We start from the raw sequence: 18,347 nt of genomic DNA on the forward strand, positions 1-18,347 counted from the left end.
GATATTTCGTTTCCGTGAAACGAGCGTTTGCATAGAACTCCATCACCACAGACTTGTTATTCTCTTCCGGTACCATGTTGTTCAACTCTTCCCATCCTCTCTCACGAAGCATTGTGTCAAAGACTGGATACTTTGTGAGATTCACCACATCAAATTTTCGTTCTCCCACCACTTCAAAACCCTTGCAATAATCAAACCACGCTCTAGCATCTTCGGAAATGAACCGGTTAACGTTTGTTGGTGGGACGGCGGTTCGTTTGCGTTTGTTTTGGCTAGATGAAGGTTGGGTGGTTGTTTTCTTAGGCTTGGATTGTTGACGGGTCAATGGTTTGGAAGGTGGTTGTTGTTTGGGTGCCATTGATGAAAATTGGATGATTTGGTGAAAAGGGTTGGATGAATATGTTGGATTATGTGGATGAAGATGAAGGTTGTTGAGTGAATTGATGTTGGGAAGTGTTAGGAAGATGAAAAATTGGTAGAAAAGGGATAAATTTCGTGGTTAGGGTTTCAGGAGAAATTTGGGCAGAGTAACACTAGGAAAAGGGTCGAATGGGTTGTGCTTGCAACTGCTGGGTTTTTATAGAACCTGATAAAATCGTACTGCGATTGTATAATCGTATTACGATTGCAGTTTGTAACGGTTATATTTTTCAAATTCTTGATGCCATCGTAATGCGATTCTACCATCGTAGTGCGATTTGTTGAAACAGAAAGGGTGCAAAATTTTTCCATTTATCGTATTGCGATACCCCAATCGTAATACGATATCAAAAGTCAAAGTCCAGGTGTTTGACTTCACCATCGTACTACGATTTTACAATCGTAATGCGATTTTGTAAAGTCAGAATGCCAATATTTTAAAATTTAAACTTTTTTCTGGACTTCTACTTTTGAAAAATAATTATTCTTGGAAAGGGAGATTGTGATACAACATCAGTTTTGTATTACAATCCTCTGCCTGTTTTTGTGTTTTGTTCCAAAAGAAAAAATTTAAAAGCTAAAAGCTATAAATTATACCTGAAAATAAATCAGTGGGTTGCCTCCCACCCAGCGCTTCTTTACCGTCACTAGCTTGACTGATGACTATCCCTAAGGATCAGTTGATGTCTCCCCCTCTTCATTGTTTGGGAGTCCTCCTTTACGGTACCGTTTCAGCTTTTGTTCCTTGCCCTTGAAAGTTCCTTGTGCACCAGACTTCCTTAGATCCACATCTTCAACCTCTTTCTTACTTTCAATAAGCTTCACAATTTCCCCTTCCATAGGTTGAATAGGTTGAGATTCAAAGGAGTTTTCTTCGACTGTTTCTTCACTAACGTCAATCCGGTAACACTTGTGGTTATCATCTTGGTTCTTTATTGCCTCAAAGATATTGAAAACTACCTGCTCATTGTGGAATCTCAACATTAACTCTCCACGTTCAACATCAATCAAAGCACGACCAGTTGCAAGGAAAGGTCTTCCTAGAATGAGTGGCATATCCTCATCTTCAGCCATATCTAAGACCACAAAATCTGCTGGGAACACCAAGTCATTAACCTTGACTAGCACATCTTCAAGTATACCGAAAGGATAAGAGATTGACCGATCAGCTAAAGTAATGGTCATTCTTGTTGGTTTTGGTTCCCCACACTTAAGCTTCTTCATCATTGAAAGTGGCATCAGATTTATACTTGCTCCCAAGTCACATAAAGCTCTTCCAATGTCTACCGGTCCAATTGAACAAGGGATAGTAAAGGCACCAGGATCCTTCAACTTAGGTGGCAGCTTCTTTTGAAGAATAGCACTACAATTTTCAGAAAGTGCAATGTTCTCATCATCCTTAGGCTTCCTTCGTTTGGTTAACAAGTCTTTCATGAACTTAGCATACAACGGCATTTGATCAAGAGCTTCACCGAAAGGAATATTCACCTGAATTTGTGAGAAAAGTTGCATGAACTTCTTGAATTGGCCTTCATCCTTTTCTTTCTTCTTTGAAAGGTGAGGGTATGGAAGCTTCACATATGATGGAATAACCTGTGGTTTGTCTCCCTCTTTCAAAATTTGACTCTTCGACTTCCTCAAGATTGAATCCTCATCAATTAACTTCTCACTTTTTTCTCCCTCTATTTTTTTTCTTCCTTTCATTTTCAACTACTCCCTGATCATTTTCTTTTTCAACTACACCCTCATCATTTTTTTCAACTACATCATTCTCCTCCACCTCAACTACATCATCAACCTTCTTTGGAGCTTTTGGAACTAAAGGTGTCAAAACCTTTTTGCTCCTCAATTCAATAGCATTACAAGACTCATTCTTAGGGTTGTCTTTAGTGTTACCTGAGAATCCGCCTTTACTTTGTTCAGCCAATTGCTTAGCTAATTGCCCCAGTTGAGTTTCAAGCATCTTCCTAGAAGCTTCATTGTTCTTTCTTTCAGCTTCTTGACTCTTCTTCATCTCTTCAAAGTTGCCTTGAGTCATCTTCATGAAATTCATCATAGTTTCCTCAAGAGCTGATGGCTTCCTTTGTTGTTGTTGAGGAGGAGTGAGCATCTGAGAGTTCAAAGCATTGTTATTTGAGTAGCTTAGATTTGGATGCTTGTTAATGCCTGAATTGTAGTATTGATTCTGCCTTTGATATCCTCCCATGAAGTTAGCTTCTTCATTTGATCCTTCTGGAACACATTCACCATTGGGATGTTCTTCACCACATAAGTCGCACTTGATTGCAGCTACTTGTTGTTGCTTATGAGCCAAAGTGAAGCCTTGAAACTCCTTAGTTAGAGCTTCGATTTGTTTGTTCATCGCTGCTTGGTTAGCAAGGATAGCAGTTTGTTCACTCACCCCAAACACTCCTCTTTCCTTCTTCTTAGCTTCAGCACGATACTCATTTCCAGCCATGTTTTCTATCAAAGCTTGGACTTCATGATCAGTTTTGCTCTTGAGACTACCTCCCGCGGAAGCATCTAAGAACATTCTTGTGTTTGGTGTCACCCCCTCAGTAAAGATTTGGAGGTATTGTTTCTCGGTGAACTCATGATTAGGGCATCTCTTAAGAAGCAAATTGAATCGCTCCCAAGCATCATACAATGATTCACCTTCTCCTTGCTTGAAGTTAGAGATCTCCATCTTCTTGTCCCAATACTTAGACATCGGGAAATATTTCTCCAAGAACTTCAGCTCTAACTCTTCCCATGTTTGGACAGTCCCGTTTGGAATTGTTAGCAACCAATCTTTTGCTCTTCCCGTCAAGGTGAAAGGAAATAGCCTTAGCTTCTTTTGTGCTTCAGTCACGGTGGCTGGTTGCACACAAAACTCGCAGGTTTCAGCAAAGCGACTCAAGTGTTCATGAGGACTCATAGCTTCAGTCCCATCGAATTGCTTGTCCCTTAAACCGTTGAGGACAGTTGTCTTGATGTCGAAAGCTACGGGGTTAGCTGGTTGAAAAGTGTGGGTCAGTTGACCGCGATGAGTGGCTAACCCGTAGTCTCCTAGTTTAGGTCTTGGTGGTACAACTCCTTCTCCTTCCATAGTTGCAGATTTAGGAGAAGAGATTGTTTCAGATTCACTTGAGAGTTGCTCCGGTACTTGTTCTCGAACACCCGGTGGAACGGATTGAGCTAACCTTTGCGATCGGACAGCTTTCCGAAGTGCTCTAGCAGTTCTTTCAATTTCCGGATCGTACTCTAGGTCGTCAGAGCTCTGTTTACCTCGCATAAACAGCAAAATACCTTAGTAGCACTGCACAACGCAAAATAATCAAGTGAATATGAAAACAGAAAAATAAAAATAAAAAAAACAGAAAAGTAAATTGCAAAAACCCTAAATTATAACGTAATTGCCTTGTTGAAATAATTCAACAGTCCCCGGCAACGGCGCCAAAAACTTGATAGATCTCTGGCAAGTGCACCAAATACTATCGAAGTAGTAAAAATATCGTTCCCACGAGGACTGTTTTTAACTTCAAAAATTCAATCGCGTTATAAAAATAGGATGTATAAAGGTTTATTTTTGTTTGCCACTAGGCAGTAGATTTGGTTTGATTTTATAAAATCAAATAAAAGAATAAGATTTGATTAAGAAAATATGGAGAGAGATGAGATCAGGTCTTCGAATCCTCTATATTTCCCCTAATTGGTTACTGCACCTATTATTACTAATGATTTTCTAGTTTCACGATAGTTAACAAATTAGCCCTAATCAATCCCTTGAGTTAGGACCCTCTTCTTAAACTACAGCCCCTAATTCCTTAGGTGGTCTAATAATCCTTGAAGGTTTTATGAACGTTAACCTAATATCACTAACAAACGATTATCTATTCCTAGACTAACCATGTTTATCAGAACAATTCAATTAGGGCTAAGTCGAAAGCTATGGTCAGTAGTCATTCGATCTCACAAAATCATGTTTATATTTGATCAGGATATAAAAAGCATTAAGAACAATTGAATTGAATAAAGACTAGAAATTCATTAATAAATAATAGAGTTTCACAGCAACATAATATCAATTAGGGTTACATAGGTTCATCTCTGACCTAATCTCTAAGAGATTTAGCTACTCATAATTGAGTTTACAAATAGCATAATCAATGGAAGAATTAAAACATACATAAACTGGGTTAGAGATGATGAAATCCTCTCCGCTGCAGCCTTCTGGTGTTAAAATCGCACTTTAGCTCTCCAAAATCGTAATCCCCTTTGTTTGAGACTGACTTCAGCTTAAATAGGCAAGTTCTGATCGCCCAAAATCGTACCACGATGGCACAAATCGTACCACGATTGGTACTTTGAACCCTAATTTCCTTTAAAGCCCTCCTTGAAATCGTATCACGATGGTATGGATCGTATTGCGATCCAACTCTTCAAAAAAAACATGCTTTCTGACTTCAAGAAATCGTATTGCGATTAGTAAATCGCAGTACGATTGGCTTCTTCCAGTTCTTCCATATTTGATGCTTTTAACTGCTCCTGGACACTTAATGTTGCTTAGAACTCTATCAAAATGTCAAAATAAGTCCTAAAAATTACGTAATGACAGCATGTCATCAGGGCTAATAAAGTGTCTTGAGTCGTAGTGTTCCAAACTCCCTTGAACTTTATTCCTTTGTTTTGTTTTTATAGCGAAAGGCATGATTAAGTAACTTGTTTTTAATGGAAATCATGGCATAAAATTTTTTGTTTTGTCTCTTCTTTAAAGGTTGTTTCTTGTACATGAAAGTGATTTTTTGTGTTTTTAGTGTTCTTGCTATACCCACATCTTGTTTTATTGCGAAAGATCTCCAATGAGAAAAGCACCCAGTTGCAATCTTTGAGCAAGTGTATAAGTAGGTATTTTAAGGAGCACGTTCTATCTTTAGTGTTAACTTAGACCCTTAAAAGTCTTTAGAGTAAAAGTAGTATAAGTTTGTGTGGGAAAATAATCAATTGTGCTTTATTGATATATTCTCTTAATTGTTAAAGTTAAATGGGGCGGGAGAATGACACCAACATGTGGGGGAAAGGACAATTCCTAACTTCCTAATTGTGGTGGTGACTCCCTAATTTGAACTTAAGTTCCAAATCCCTGAAATGAGGAAAATAAATTCATCAATGCTAGGGGGAAAGGACAATTACATCCAAAAAGACTTCCTACGCGGAGATGGAATAAAAATTTTGCAGCACTGCTTAGGGTGATTTTGAATCTAAGGGGAAAGGACAATTACATCCAAAAAGACTTCCTATGAGGATAGATAGCCCCTAAGCACCTGCAGCCCCTTTGTGCTTAAATTGTTAATTTAATTTAATTTTAACTAAATTCCCATCACTCTTATATGAAATGAAGAAAGGACTTTTCTCGGTTACTTTAGCATTAGGGATAGAACCTGTTCCTCATAATATTTGTCTTATACAGGAGCAAGAAAAGGGTTGGACTGCACACACACACACACTCACTTAAGACTTGTTGTTGGGTTGAATAGGTTCACAAGGAATGCTTGAGGTCGTGATTAGTGTACTTGAAACAAAACCTTAGGAGAGGCATGAGTTTTTCAATTGTGTTGCCATGTTTAATCTTTCTTGTTGCTGCTATGTCTATTGCCTTTCGCTTGAGGACAAGCAAAGATTCAAGTGTGGGGATCCTTGGACAAGCAAAGATTCAAGTGTGGGGATCCTTTGATGAGTCTATATTTAGTCTATTTTTATGCATTATTTAGTTTAGTTTTATTTAGATTTGAATTTATTTTATTGCAATAATATTTCCTTTTTGAATCTTTTTACTACAATTGCATATTTTATATTTTAGGAACGAATATATGATGGAAGGTGTCTTGGAGCAAAAGAAAGGAGTCTGGAGCTGATTTGGAGCAAAAATACGAAAGATTCAGAACAAAAATATAGAGCCCCCAAGTCAGAAGCTTGGCACGGCCCGTGCCAACATGTGGCACGGCCGTGCCACCCTCCAAGAGTCCTTTTGCTGCTTTTCTTCAAGCCCAAGTTACCCTGTTTTAGTTTTACCGAATAGCCCTTGTAGTTGCTTACATTTTAAGTCAATTGTAAAGCTATAAATAGAGTAGCTCTCCATCACAAATATTGATCTTTTGTTATGGGAATAAAAAGTTCACTTTTGCTTTATTTTATATTCTTCTTCTTCTCTTTCTTCTCTATGTCTACAATGAACGTTAGTGAATAGACTCTTCTTGTCTTGGGATTGTTGGATAAGTCTAATGACATAATCCTAATCGAACCAAGCTTTAACCCTAATTTCATGTAACCGTAATTTCTAATTTAGATTCACCGTTTTAACATGAATTAACCATTATCAAACTGTAGAAGCGAAAGTGGAGGGTTTGATAATTGTTAATCCATCATCCCAAATATCAATTCATAAAGCGAAAGCGGAGCTTTGATATTGGAACAAGTGAATCTAGACAATAATTGCAAAGGCAGCGAAATAGTCTTTGCAATTATTGAGACATGTGTAGTTTCAATCCTTATAAGCTTCTTCTAGTAATCAAGTCAGCGAAATAGGCTTGGTTACTAGGGGTAAACTCTCACCGGACTTTCATCGGAAAGGTGAGGGGTTAAAGGGAAACCGGTCTTTAGAAATTAAGGTGTAAAACATGAAATTAGAATTTAAAGTCTTGGCTAGTGAAGGGTTTGTTATTATGACGAACCAATAATTCCAAGACTCTTTTATTTTATTATTGTTATTTCTTTTAATTAAAAATCCAAACTTTTTAACCTTTGAAACCTTCATCTAATCATTATTGAAAGTTAATTAAATTCATAACTCCCTAGCGGAACGATACTCTCTCTTACTACTATTACTTCGATAGACCGTGCACTTGCGGTTTGGCCTATCATCCTTTAAGTTTCAAAAGTCCCAAACAAGTCCTTTTAGTTTTTGAATCGTTTCAAACAAGTCATTTTAGAGGATGATGGTGATGATTCAGATGATAGCAACAAAGAGCATTATCCACCATTTGCGATACCTAAAAAGATGACTAATTTTAAGTGGGTGTTAGGAGCTAGATTTGGTACCAAAGATGAGTTCAAGGAAGCAATTACCAACTATGTTATCTACAATAGTACTTGTTTGAAACGATTCAAAAACTAAAAGGATTTGTTTGAGACTTTTGAAACTTAAAGGACCACTCTGAGAAAAACGAAAAACTTAAAGGATCAAAAAACCATAATAATGTTATCCTTACAATTATTGCCAGAATGGGCCATGCCTGTTATTTTTATTTTTTTTAAAAGAATATCCATTAATTTTATTGTACCTACCATTATCAGCCATGTTATATAAGGGACCACACCATTTAGTTTTTCTCAGAAAACATGTTTTATTTTCTCCAAAAAAATAGAGAATGCTGAGGTATTTTTAGACATCTATATTTTACGTAAAAAGTCACACTACAAGCCATGTAAAGTATTCTTTCAAAAAAAAAAAAAAACATGTAAAGTATTTTAGCCATACTTAAAAAACATGCAACAACACAAAAAATAGTCATATTTACCAATCGGGAGGGAGGAGCCGAGAGATGATCTGAGAAAGAAGTTAGGAACGGAGAAACCGAGTGTTAAGAATAACAATAGTTAATAGTTTTAACTTTAAATACTTAGGTTCGTGTCTTAGCTCTATACAACAGCATCATCACTTGTTTTCATGTGAGTATCTTTTATCAAAATGTTTCTCTACGAGTCTTTTAGCTCGATTTCTACGAAATCCCAAAATCTTCACACCGATGAATTGAGCAAAGAAAAGAATGCAGATTATGGAAATGTTGAGGCCTGTAGCAGTGTTTTCAGCAGCCCTTGTGTCCATAACAACGTTTTGTCGAGGCCGTTTTTTTCCTGAATTTCCTTGACTATGTTAAAACAACAAAAAAACGACAACGGCAGCCACCAAGATCATTTAGTGTGTGTTTGGTTCAGCTTTGAATATAATTGATTCTGACAGAATTGATTCTGATAGAATTGATTCTGAGAGAATTGATTTATGTTTTGATACAATTATGTAGAATTGATTAAACAAACTGAATGTTGTTTGGATGATTTTGATCAAAATTGCTTTTGAATGTATAATTACTAAAATAGACATAGAATTTAGACATAGTTGAATGTGTATGTAGATCAAAACTAAATGTAGATATATTATTTAATTTAAATAAATAAATTTTCTATATATTAATTTAAAAAATAATAAATACGATCATTAAACAAATTTTTTTACAAAAATATTTGTTCAAATATTTTATATTTTTTGATAAAATATATTTAAGTTAAACAATACTAGAGTTTGTTGCCAAAAATAATAAAGTTTTTAGATTACCACTTTCAAAAAAAAAAGTTTTGAAAAAATTCGTTAATTATTTTGATTACCACTTTCAAAAAAAAAGTTTTTTTGATTACCATAAACTTTTTTTTAAGTTACAAAAATAATAAAGTTTTTTTAAGTTACAAAAATATTCGTTAACTTTTTTTTAAGTTTCAAAAAAAATAAACTTTCAAAAATAATAAAGTTTTTTTAAGTTACAAAAATATTCGTTAATTTTTTTGATTACCACTTTCAAAAAAAAAGTTTTTTGATTACCATAAACTTTTTTTTTCTTGTAAAAAAAAAGTTTTTTGATTAAATTTGGTTCATCAAATTAAATTACAAACAAAAAGAAGGAGAATTGATAAAGGGCAATAAAAGAAAATAATAGGTTGTAGCTTGAAGGATAATTGCTTTTGGGGGATAGAAGCAATTTTGAAAAGCCAAACCAAACACCATTGAAAATCTAGTTTTTCACTTTTGAGGCTCTAGAATTGCTTCTGGTCTTGGAATAAGCTGAACCAAACAGGCTCTTAGTCTTGGCCTTTTTGTTGTATTGTTTCGTTTTTTTCAAACCTCAACTTTCAAATAGATTAAACTCAAACCTCAAAATAAGTGTGTGAAAGTGTTAGGCAATGTCACATGCAGTAGCCAATGATTCTCACAAAGAAATAATTTAATACTTCATTATTCACCTGGTTAGTCATTTTCGTCCTTCACATTAAAGAGAACATTAACTCTTTGAAATAAAAAAGATGTGGCTATTTTGAAGGACAAATAGCTTGAAAATGTGTCATTAGAGACATAAACTATAAAAAAAGGTTCCTTAAATAATTAATTAATATTAACTATGTCTTAATTGATGTGAGTCAACATAATTATATTAATTTTATACTATTAGACTAAAGATCCAATTTGGGGTCTCACTATTCACCAGCAATTATGATTACCTCCCGTGTATTTTACATGGGAGGAGGTCTAATTAAAATTTTGACCATTCAATTGATTTTTAAAGAATTTTTGGAAACAAAGTAAGCCAATTCAATGGATGAGATTTCACTGGATCATCTAGTGATTGGAAAGGATCCATGCCCATTCACTAGTGGCCAAATTCAGCCCCTCACAAAACAATATATGAATTTGTTCCAAACAATTTTATACGAGAGATAAATTAGACGGCTTCAGTTAACTTTGATTAACATTTGGTTGATTGCTTGCAGACGAGTCAGATTAAAGTAATGATGTTTCAATTACTAATGCCACCTTAAAAAAAGTTGTTGACACGATATTATTTTTGGGCAAAATTGATCCCTCAACTCATTTTATTTGAATGTCAAAAATATCTACCAAAAAATCGAATTTAGTCGCTCACTAATTTGAATAAAATAAGTCTCCGCTTAAACTTTGTTCTCACTCATTTCTCCTTCAATAGATCCTAAGTTTATCATTTTACGTTTGAGTTTGGATAAAGAGGGAAACCCATTGCGACTTATACAAGATGGTGGTTAGTTATATGTGCAATTGTTTCCTCCTATTCGCTCCATCTCAATTGTTAAATGGGTTAGAAACTTGTGATTTGTTGAAGGAAAAAAGAACGATAGTAGAAGTTCTAACATTAACTTATTTAAGTCAAGTTAGTGATGGATCACTTTGAGTGTTTTTAGAAGCTAATTTCGAACTAAACTAAGTAGGTGGGACTAATTTGGCCCATACAACTTATGTGTCCCCAATTTTTTCCAAGGTGGCATCTATCCCTCTGTTAATTTTGGCTCATACTTGGTTTATTGGTTTCTTACGAGTCTGATTAACGTCTCAATTACTAATGTCACCTTGGAATAAGTTACTGAACCATAATTATGTTTGGGCAAAATTAGTCCTCCCCTCATATTTTTTTATGAATGTCAAAATTGTCTACTAAAAAAATCCAATTTAGTCGCTCAATAATTTGAACCAAATAAGCCTTTTCTTAAAACAATATTCTAATTCATTTATCCTTCAATAAATCCTAAGTTTACCATTTTACGTATGAGATTGGGTGTGGGGGGGGCATTGCGACTGATACAAGGTGGTGGTTAGGTTTCTGTGAAATTGATTTCTTCCATTCTCTTCATCTCAATCGTAAAATGCATTAAAAACTTATGATTTGATGAAGGAGAAAATAATGAGAGTAGAAGTTTCGACATTAACTTATTTAAGCCAAGTTAGTTAGGGAGTACTTTAACTCTTTTTAGAAGTTAATTTCGAAATAAACTACAAAGGAGGGACTAATTTGACCCAGAGAATTTACACGCCTTTAATTGTTTTCAAGGTGGCATTAGTAAATGACACATCATCACTTTAACACGATCAATTAAGTATATGTAAAATTTACTAGAAAGAATATTCTCTCCGGTATAAAAACATTAGTGAGAATGATTTTGTTTTTTTGTTTTTTTTTTTGTTTTGGACGAGACTTAATTGGATCACAAACAAATTGTGAGGATCTAGAATGAATCTTTAATATTTATATTAAGGAAAAAACTTAGGTACAATTCCTCAGGTGCTTTTCGTATGCTTCTTAACTAAATTCACCATGATTTCCTTAAATCCACGATTTTCTCAAAGTTTGTTATATTAAAAAAAAAATTGTATTTTTAGTTAAGAACCATACGAAAATCATCTAAGGAATTGTACCTAAGTTTTGTCCTTATATTAATATCATATTTTGATCAATTATTAAAACAAACTTGTTATTAAATAAAACTAATAAATAAAAAATAACTTTTTTTTGAGGGAAAATAAAAAATAACTTATAGAGTTTGTCTTCTCTAAAACCAACTCTATGAAAGATTCCTATATTACATTAGGAAGCTCTAAGTTTCGATACTTATGTGAAAACTAGAGTTTTAAAAATTAATAAATTTTGTGACTTATGGATCCATTTAAAATGCCCAAAAAATTGGAAATGTCTACATTTGTGATTCCTTCTAATAACTTTGTGAACTTTTTAAAAAATAATTGATTAATGAATTTGATGGATTATGGGTTTGGCTGGGTTTTAGATGTAGATATTCTTCTCCTTTAATTTATAGATATTTTATATTAAAAACTATAAATAAATTTAATTATTTTTTATCTTAATCCACGTAAGAAATTAAGTGTCACAACCACATCAACAAATTTGAACAAAATAAAAAAAAATATATAAATAACCTAAATAAGGAAAAAAAAAAAAAGATAAAAAGACTAAAGTGCTATAAATAAATAAGATAAACGACTCTAAGATGATTTTTGGCCAAAAAATATGAATGCTCATTGGCATAACATTTAATAGAAACAATTACTTATAAAAAAATCAAGCAAAACAATCCAACCAATTAGAATTGAGTTTAATGAACGGACTCCTATTTGACGGGATGACGAACGAAGGTTTGAATCTCATTTAGAGACACATTAAATATGATTATCTACAAGAAAACAATCCACCACAATGACTTTCAATATCTTTTTTTAATCAAAATAATACAAACTTCTTGCTTATAATGCTTTTCTAGTCAATGATATGATAACATTAATGGCCTTCAGTTTCTCCTTGGGTAATTTATCAATTATGATTTTTTGGTGACGGCTAAAAATCTCTTCTATTATATCTTCACCAAAGTGGCTAACTACCAATGGTTCAGCCATAGCTCTCATTAATCGTGCAACATTATATACATATTCACGATGATTAGAACCATCTACATACGCTTCAAACAACTCCAAACGATTGATGGCAAATGATCCTTCATTGAGAACTTCCAACTCTACTTCATATGGAGATGGATAATATTGAGGGACATTAAAAGTATTCACTTGATCTTCCTTTATAATCCCCTGTTGCATACAAAAATCATATTCATATTATTATATAGATAAACACAAATAAACTTCTTTTGTCAAAAAAAAAAAAAAATACAAATAAACTTCTACTTCGTATAAAAATCCCTAAAACTAATCAAAGAAACCGACCCTAAATTAAGACAACAATGATTGTAATTTTTTAGGATTTTTTTTTTAAAGTGAGCAACTTTAAGAAATTGCTCATCTCGCTTTTAAAATTGTTCAAAAACATACTCAACGGTAATTAATTGTGGCTCAGATTTTCCAGCAATAGTTAAATGTTGTTGGACACTTACTAAAGTGGTTCAATCACCTTTTAAATCGGTTTAATCGATTTTAAAAGTGTCCAACGACAGCTAACTAACGTTGGAAAAGCAGAGCGGCAGCTAATTGCCTTTGGGTATGTTTTTGAGCAATTTAAAAAATGAGATGAGCAACTGTTCACTTTTTAGGATTACCTACATTTTATGGAATGAAAAATAAAACAACTTGGTGAATATGTACAAATAGGAAGTTGGGTATATTACAAGATATTTATGTTATTTATTATGTATAGAAAGACTTGTTTTTCATTTATAGATGCTTTTATACGTACCTCTAAGACCATGCCATTAAGAACAGCAGCTAAAAGCTCCCAATAGTAGCAACAATATTTTATGTCACATGGATCTTCATTTCTTCTTCCACTCATTGTTAGAACCATGCAACCCCCTTCAACTAGTTCCTCTGCACGATACTTGAGAAAAACCGAGAAGTCTCTTTTAAATTGATCATAGTATGCTTTAACAACATTTGAGGGACTTGTGTAGTTGATGTAAATGTTGCTCTTGTTGTTCTCTATACCCTCCGGAACCTAATAATCCCCCATATTAACAAATAAAATCAATTATATATTTGTATGTACATGTTTACATCTATAGAATAGATTTTTCAAAAAATGAAATAAATAATCTATAGTGTGTGTGTGTGTGTGTGTGTATATATATATATAGGGGATGTATCAAGTGAGAGGAGTTTTAATATGAGAGGTGAGAGGGTTAAATCACAGCCCTTAGATTGATCTTTACCATGATATCTCATTTTTACAAATGCAGCGGAATTTCATAACCTTCAATCCTGATACCCTTCTTCTTTCTTCTCTCACAGACTTTTACAAACACAGTCAGATTCTGGTCACCAGAACTAAGCAAATTGCATATTCAGGAGATATTGTTATACATGTGCTTCCATTAATCATTGCCGAAGAGGAAAAATATAGTCATACTTCTTTTATTTCATGAACACATTTTTTCTTGTTGAAGATTTGCACACGAGAAAACAAACCCATTTACCTCTTTTCTTTATTTTTTTTTCTTTGCTTTACAAATCATAATTTTTGATACCTACCTATAAAATTAAGCTAAAAAATTATTGTAGAAAATCCAACGCGGAAGAAAAAAGGGTGTTTAATTGAGATGACCAAAACTATATATAAATGGGTTTCAACATGATAAAAAATATCATGGATTCCCGATCTGGAATTGAAGAGAAAAAATACATGGCAGCTCATGATAACGAATTGAAGAAACAGGGGGTAAAGATGAACAGTCGATGAAGATTGAAGGGATAGAGGAAACGTTCTTTCAGAAGAAAAAAGAAAGAGAAGAGCACGCGTATGTTTGTGTGTGCCGATCCTATTTTAGTGGAATTTGATCTGGACCGTGTATTTTGATCCAATGGTTGCTATTATATCCTCTCATCTCTCATTTTAGTTACTCCTCTCATTTGATATGCCCTCTATATATATATATATATATGTGTGTGTGTGTGTGTGTGTGTGTGTGTGTGTAAATGCATATATGGATATTTCAGTGTGTGTACATGAAGATGTGGTTAGATATACAATTTAATTAAATTGCTTATCCAATAAACACTTATCACATTTGAACTTTTTTTTTTTTTTGTACAATCAAATACAAAATTATATAAGAAGAAAAGTATATGCATGAGCTAAAAACAACTTATGACTTGCTCAAAAAAAAAAAAAAAACTTATGACAAATAATTTATACCTAGAAGCGTTAATAAAAACAAGGGGAAACTCTGCCAACTCTTTTAAACATTTTATAAGTTACTCACTAATACTCTTCTCAAAATATACTAAAATACTTGCATTTTATCATATAAGACCAAATAAGTTTATTCTAACCCTGCAAAAAAATACAAGGTGTTTCCTAGGGTATAAATTAATCAACGACACACAAAAATATACAAGAAACACAGTATAAAAAATGAGGTGACGATATTAACCTTTGAAAGCCAATGAAGGCTGTAAGAGGAATGAATGAAATGCAAACTTTGATCAGGAAAAACTCTGTTATAGAAAGAACCAGGAACCCCAAAGAAGTAACAAGGACCCATTTTAGTTTTGATTTCATTTTGCAATTTCTCTTTAAAGTTGTCAAGTGACTTAAATATGTTGTTGAAGTCATTTCCTGAAACATCATTAAAAAATATCTTGTACTCAGGAGATGAATGGTTCAATTGTTGGCAAAGCTTCTCCACAACCATGATAATATCTGATACCACAAACAAAGTATTTGGTCCAGAAGAACAACCTAAATCTGCAATTGCAAGACTTCTGGAAAGTGTGTTGGAGTAGAGGCCAGTTATGGCTTCATCTCTTATTGGCTTTGTCCAAGAAACTGCATTTCCCTATATCAACATAATAAAGAAAATATTTAAAATCACTTAGAAACATTTTTTTTTTAAAATTAAAAAAACTTGTTTGAAGGTAAACTAAGAATGAATTAAAATAACACTAAATACCATTCTTTGTCTCTTAAAATCACTTTTAATTTTTTAATGTCTAATAAGAAAAATCATAAAAAACTTTTTTTCTTTGGAAACTTTCTTAATTGATTAAATAATATCTAAGGTGTTAGATACAAAATTTTAATCAATATTTTTAATTTATGCATAATTTTTATGCATTTAACTACAATATGTACGATAAATCCAAAATAAAATGTTTAAAATGATTTTATGAGAAACCAAAAAGGTAGTTAATGTTATTTTATTTCATTCTTAGTTTTCCTTTTGAGAAATTTTAAAAAATATAATATCTAAATTGATTTTTAGTTTATTTTTTAAAACAATGGCACCGTTTTAAAACCGTTAAATATGCAATCGTAGAATATGCCTTTTTTAAAAAATAAAAAAGTTCTTGATGATATTATTGTGGGATTAAGTATTTTGAACATAATAGTCAATCACCAGCAGATGCTATAGCCTATAGACAATCTCAATTTAAAAAGCAAATGATAATTATATTAATAAAAAAAATTAAGCTTTAGATTCAATACCCAAAATCCCAAATCAAATTTCTCATATCCCTTCTCTCAGTGTCGGGTTTTGAACACTAGTTTCTCGAGGTTGATGTGATACACTCTCAACCAAGTGACCTCTCGGGAGACTGGGCGAATTTCTCGAATTTAAAGGAGCTTGTATTTCTTTTCATAACCAGAATAGATGGCTCAATGCATCCATGGCAAAAGAACTATCTTTAATGGTATGGAGTTATGTGCCTTCATCTTCCAAAAATTATACGTAAAAAAATAATAAAAATACCTTATACACACACACATACCTGATGAAATGAGTTTTTTGCATAACTTGTTACTCCATCACCTCCATTCATGTGCACTACCTGCCCCAGGTCCATTTTTGTATCTATTAACTTTAGTTTCTCCTCTCTGTCTTTTGATGGAGTGCTCTTGTGTGCTTAATAACAGGTCAAATAACAAGCACATATATATAGATGTGATGTTATAATTAAGGATACCGTGATCACTAAAAATTGAACTATACTAAAATAGTACCTACCATTGACTTCAAAAAAATAATGTCATAATCACAGGTCATACACTAACAAATGTCAATTAAAAATTTGGACACACTTAATTTTAAATTCTTGATCAAGATATTCTGTCACCTCACATGCTTTTATTGTCTTTTTCCTTTTTTCGTTGACGAAAACAAACTTTTTTATAATCCAAGTACTCTCTCACCTCAGATGCTTTTATAAGATTTTGTTTGCTTCAATTCATTATTTTATACACTATCTTATTTATGAGCATTTCTATACAACTTTTTCAACAACATGCAATTTACTTTATTAATGGATTTCTTTCTAGTTTATCGATGCTTTTGTATGCAGTATTCATATTTAAAAAAAAAAAAAATGTTACCAAAGAAAAAGCATACATCGCTCCATAACCCACTTGAGTTGAACTCACTTCTGTAGCACCGACACCAGAAATCTACGTCCGAGTTTAATGATTTTCGTATTTGCTTAGTACCGAATTGAACTTGAGGAATAAATCATTATTACCCAAAGAGATTAGGGTAATAATAAGTGGACGTAGAATTATTGTTTACTAAATAATTGTTTTTGGAGATACTGGATTATTTAGTTGTGCTAAAAAAATTAGTGATGACATTAGTTTTCGTTCAAGAGATTAGGGTCATGGATTTGATAAAGGAGACATTGAACTAAGAAATTGGTCTTGGTTTGTTGTGAGCATAATCATGCGAATCTGGCTCAAAATATAGGAAGGGACGCTAAGATACATATTAATTGAAATTGATTAAAGTCATAATCAAAGTTATATCTCCCTCCCTCCGTCCCTTTGTAGTTTATAAAAAAGTTTTGTCCTTTTTTTTTTTAAAAAAAAAAAAGTTTTGTTCTTAAATATAAGATCATATACAAATTCCTAAATGCATTGATTACTCTATTTTTTCAAATATACCCCTTACTAATACTACCAATTTGTCTTGGTATATGAAAAGTTAACATTAAATATATATTTTTTGCGGTTAAAAATTCATATTCAATTCATGTTTTGTTAAAAAATTCTTTTTTTTTTAGAGATTCTTATAATATTATAAACTTTTCTACAAATTTTTATTTAAAAAAATGAATTTTACATATGTTTACTTAAAAGGAAGGACCAAAAGTGAAGATGGAAAATTTTATAGGGACTAAAAGTTGAATAAATTTTTTAGAGAAACTAAAACGAAAAATTGATATATTTATAGGGATAAAAAAAAACATATTTAACCCTTTTATTAGTATAAATTTCCCCATGACTTTAATATTCCCCATGAACTATCGAGGTTGCCCTTAAAATTTATACGTGAACAATCAAGAAAGAACATCATGATGAAAATCCATGAACAAGCGTAAGTTACATATCATATATGTCGAGAGTCATGTTGTATTTGATTTGTGCTTAAATCTTCTATTTTCTCTATTGAGAGTTATCTTTTAAATTTGTATATTAATTGATTGATAAGTATGATAAGTTATCTAAAGAAGTTATCCATACTTGTCGTTAAATGGTAGATTTGATCCAATCTATTAACAATTTTATCACGTGATGAATGCATGTATTTGGTGTATTTTTACGTTGGATGAATGGTATGAATATGACTTGATTCAATTGTCACTCCTAGTTGATATATTTATCACCTCTCTTCCAAAACGAAACTTCGTGAATGAAAAACACTAGGCAATTTTTTCGCTACGTGGAAGCTTGGAGTTGATGCAATATTGAATTTTGCTATCTGTTAATTGATCAATAAATTGGTTTCTTTAGAATTCCAACCTTCCAAAGCTAAATTATTTTGCATTTGAAAAACATGATTAGGAGAATATAGAGTTCCAACAA

General features: G+C 32.6%; 1 protein-coding gene and 1 non-coding gene across 2 annotated transcripts; one reads left to right on the top strand and one right to left on the bottom strand.

The window, feature by feature from the left end:
- The first annotated feature begins 3,008 nt into the window (after positions 1–3,008).
- Positions 3,009–3,115, top strand: LOC146897228 (small nucleolar RNA R71). Its single transcript, XR_015024399.1, has one exon. It is a non-coding gene; the product is annotated as a small nucleolar RNA R71 (small nucleolar RNA).
- Positions 3,116–12,174: 9,059 nt separating this feature from the next.
- Positions 12,175–17,909, bottom strand: LOC146897229 (S-adenosyl-methionine 4-1-methyl-2-pyrrolidinyl-3-oxobutanic acid methyltransferase-like). Its single transcript, XM_085732662.1, has 4 exons — positions 16,265–17,909; positions 14,926–15,330; positions 13,233–13,490; positions 12,175–12,631 (listed from the first exon to the last, which is right to left on the bottom strand). Exons 1-4 carry the CDS (start codon positions 16,337–16,339, stop codon positions 12,293–12,295), a joined length of 1,077 nt encoding a protein of 358 aa, XP_085588788.1. The 5' UTR covers positions 16,340–17,909; the 3' UTR covers positions 12,175–12,292.
- Positions 17,910–18,347: the final 438 nt, after the last annotated feature.

The sequence above is a fragment of the Medicago sativa genome, chromosome 8 (assembly GCF_051527215.1).
Source record: "Medicago sativa cultivar Bolivia chromosome 8, Bolivia_mono, whole genome shotgun sequence".
Classification (NCBI taxonomy): Eukaryota; Viridiplantae; Streptophyta; class Magnoliopsida; order Fabales; family Fabaceae; genus Medicago; species Medicago sativa.

What these genes read in the sequence shown, in the direction of transcription:
- LOC146897229 (XM_085732662.1), bottom strand. Translation starts at nt 16,339, where the DNA reads ATGGACCTGGGGCAGGTAGTGCACATGAATGGAGGTGATGGAGTAACA. An exon ending in GCCTTCATTGGCTTTCAAAG is followed by an intron (nt 13,491 to 14,925) that starts GTTAATATCGTC and finishes GGGGATTATTAG; the next exon opens with GTTCCGGAGGGTATAGAGAA. An exon ending in TTAATGGCATGGTCTTAGAG is followed by an intron (nt 12,632 to 13,232) that starts GTACGTATAAAA and finishes TGTATGCAACAG; the next exon opens with GGGATTATAAAGGAAGATCA.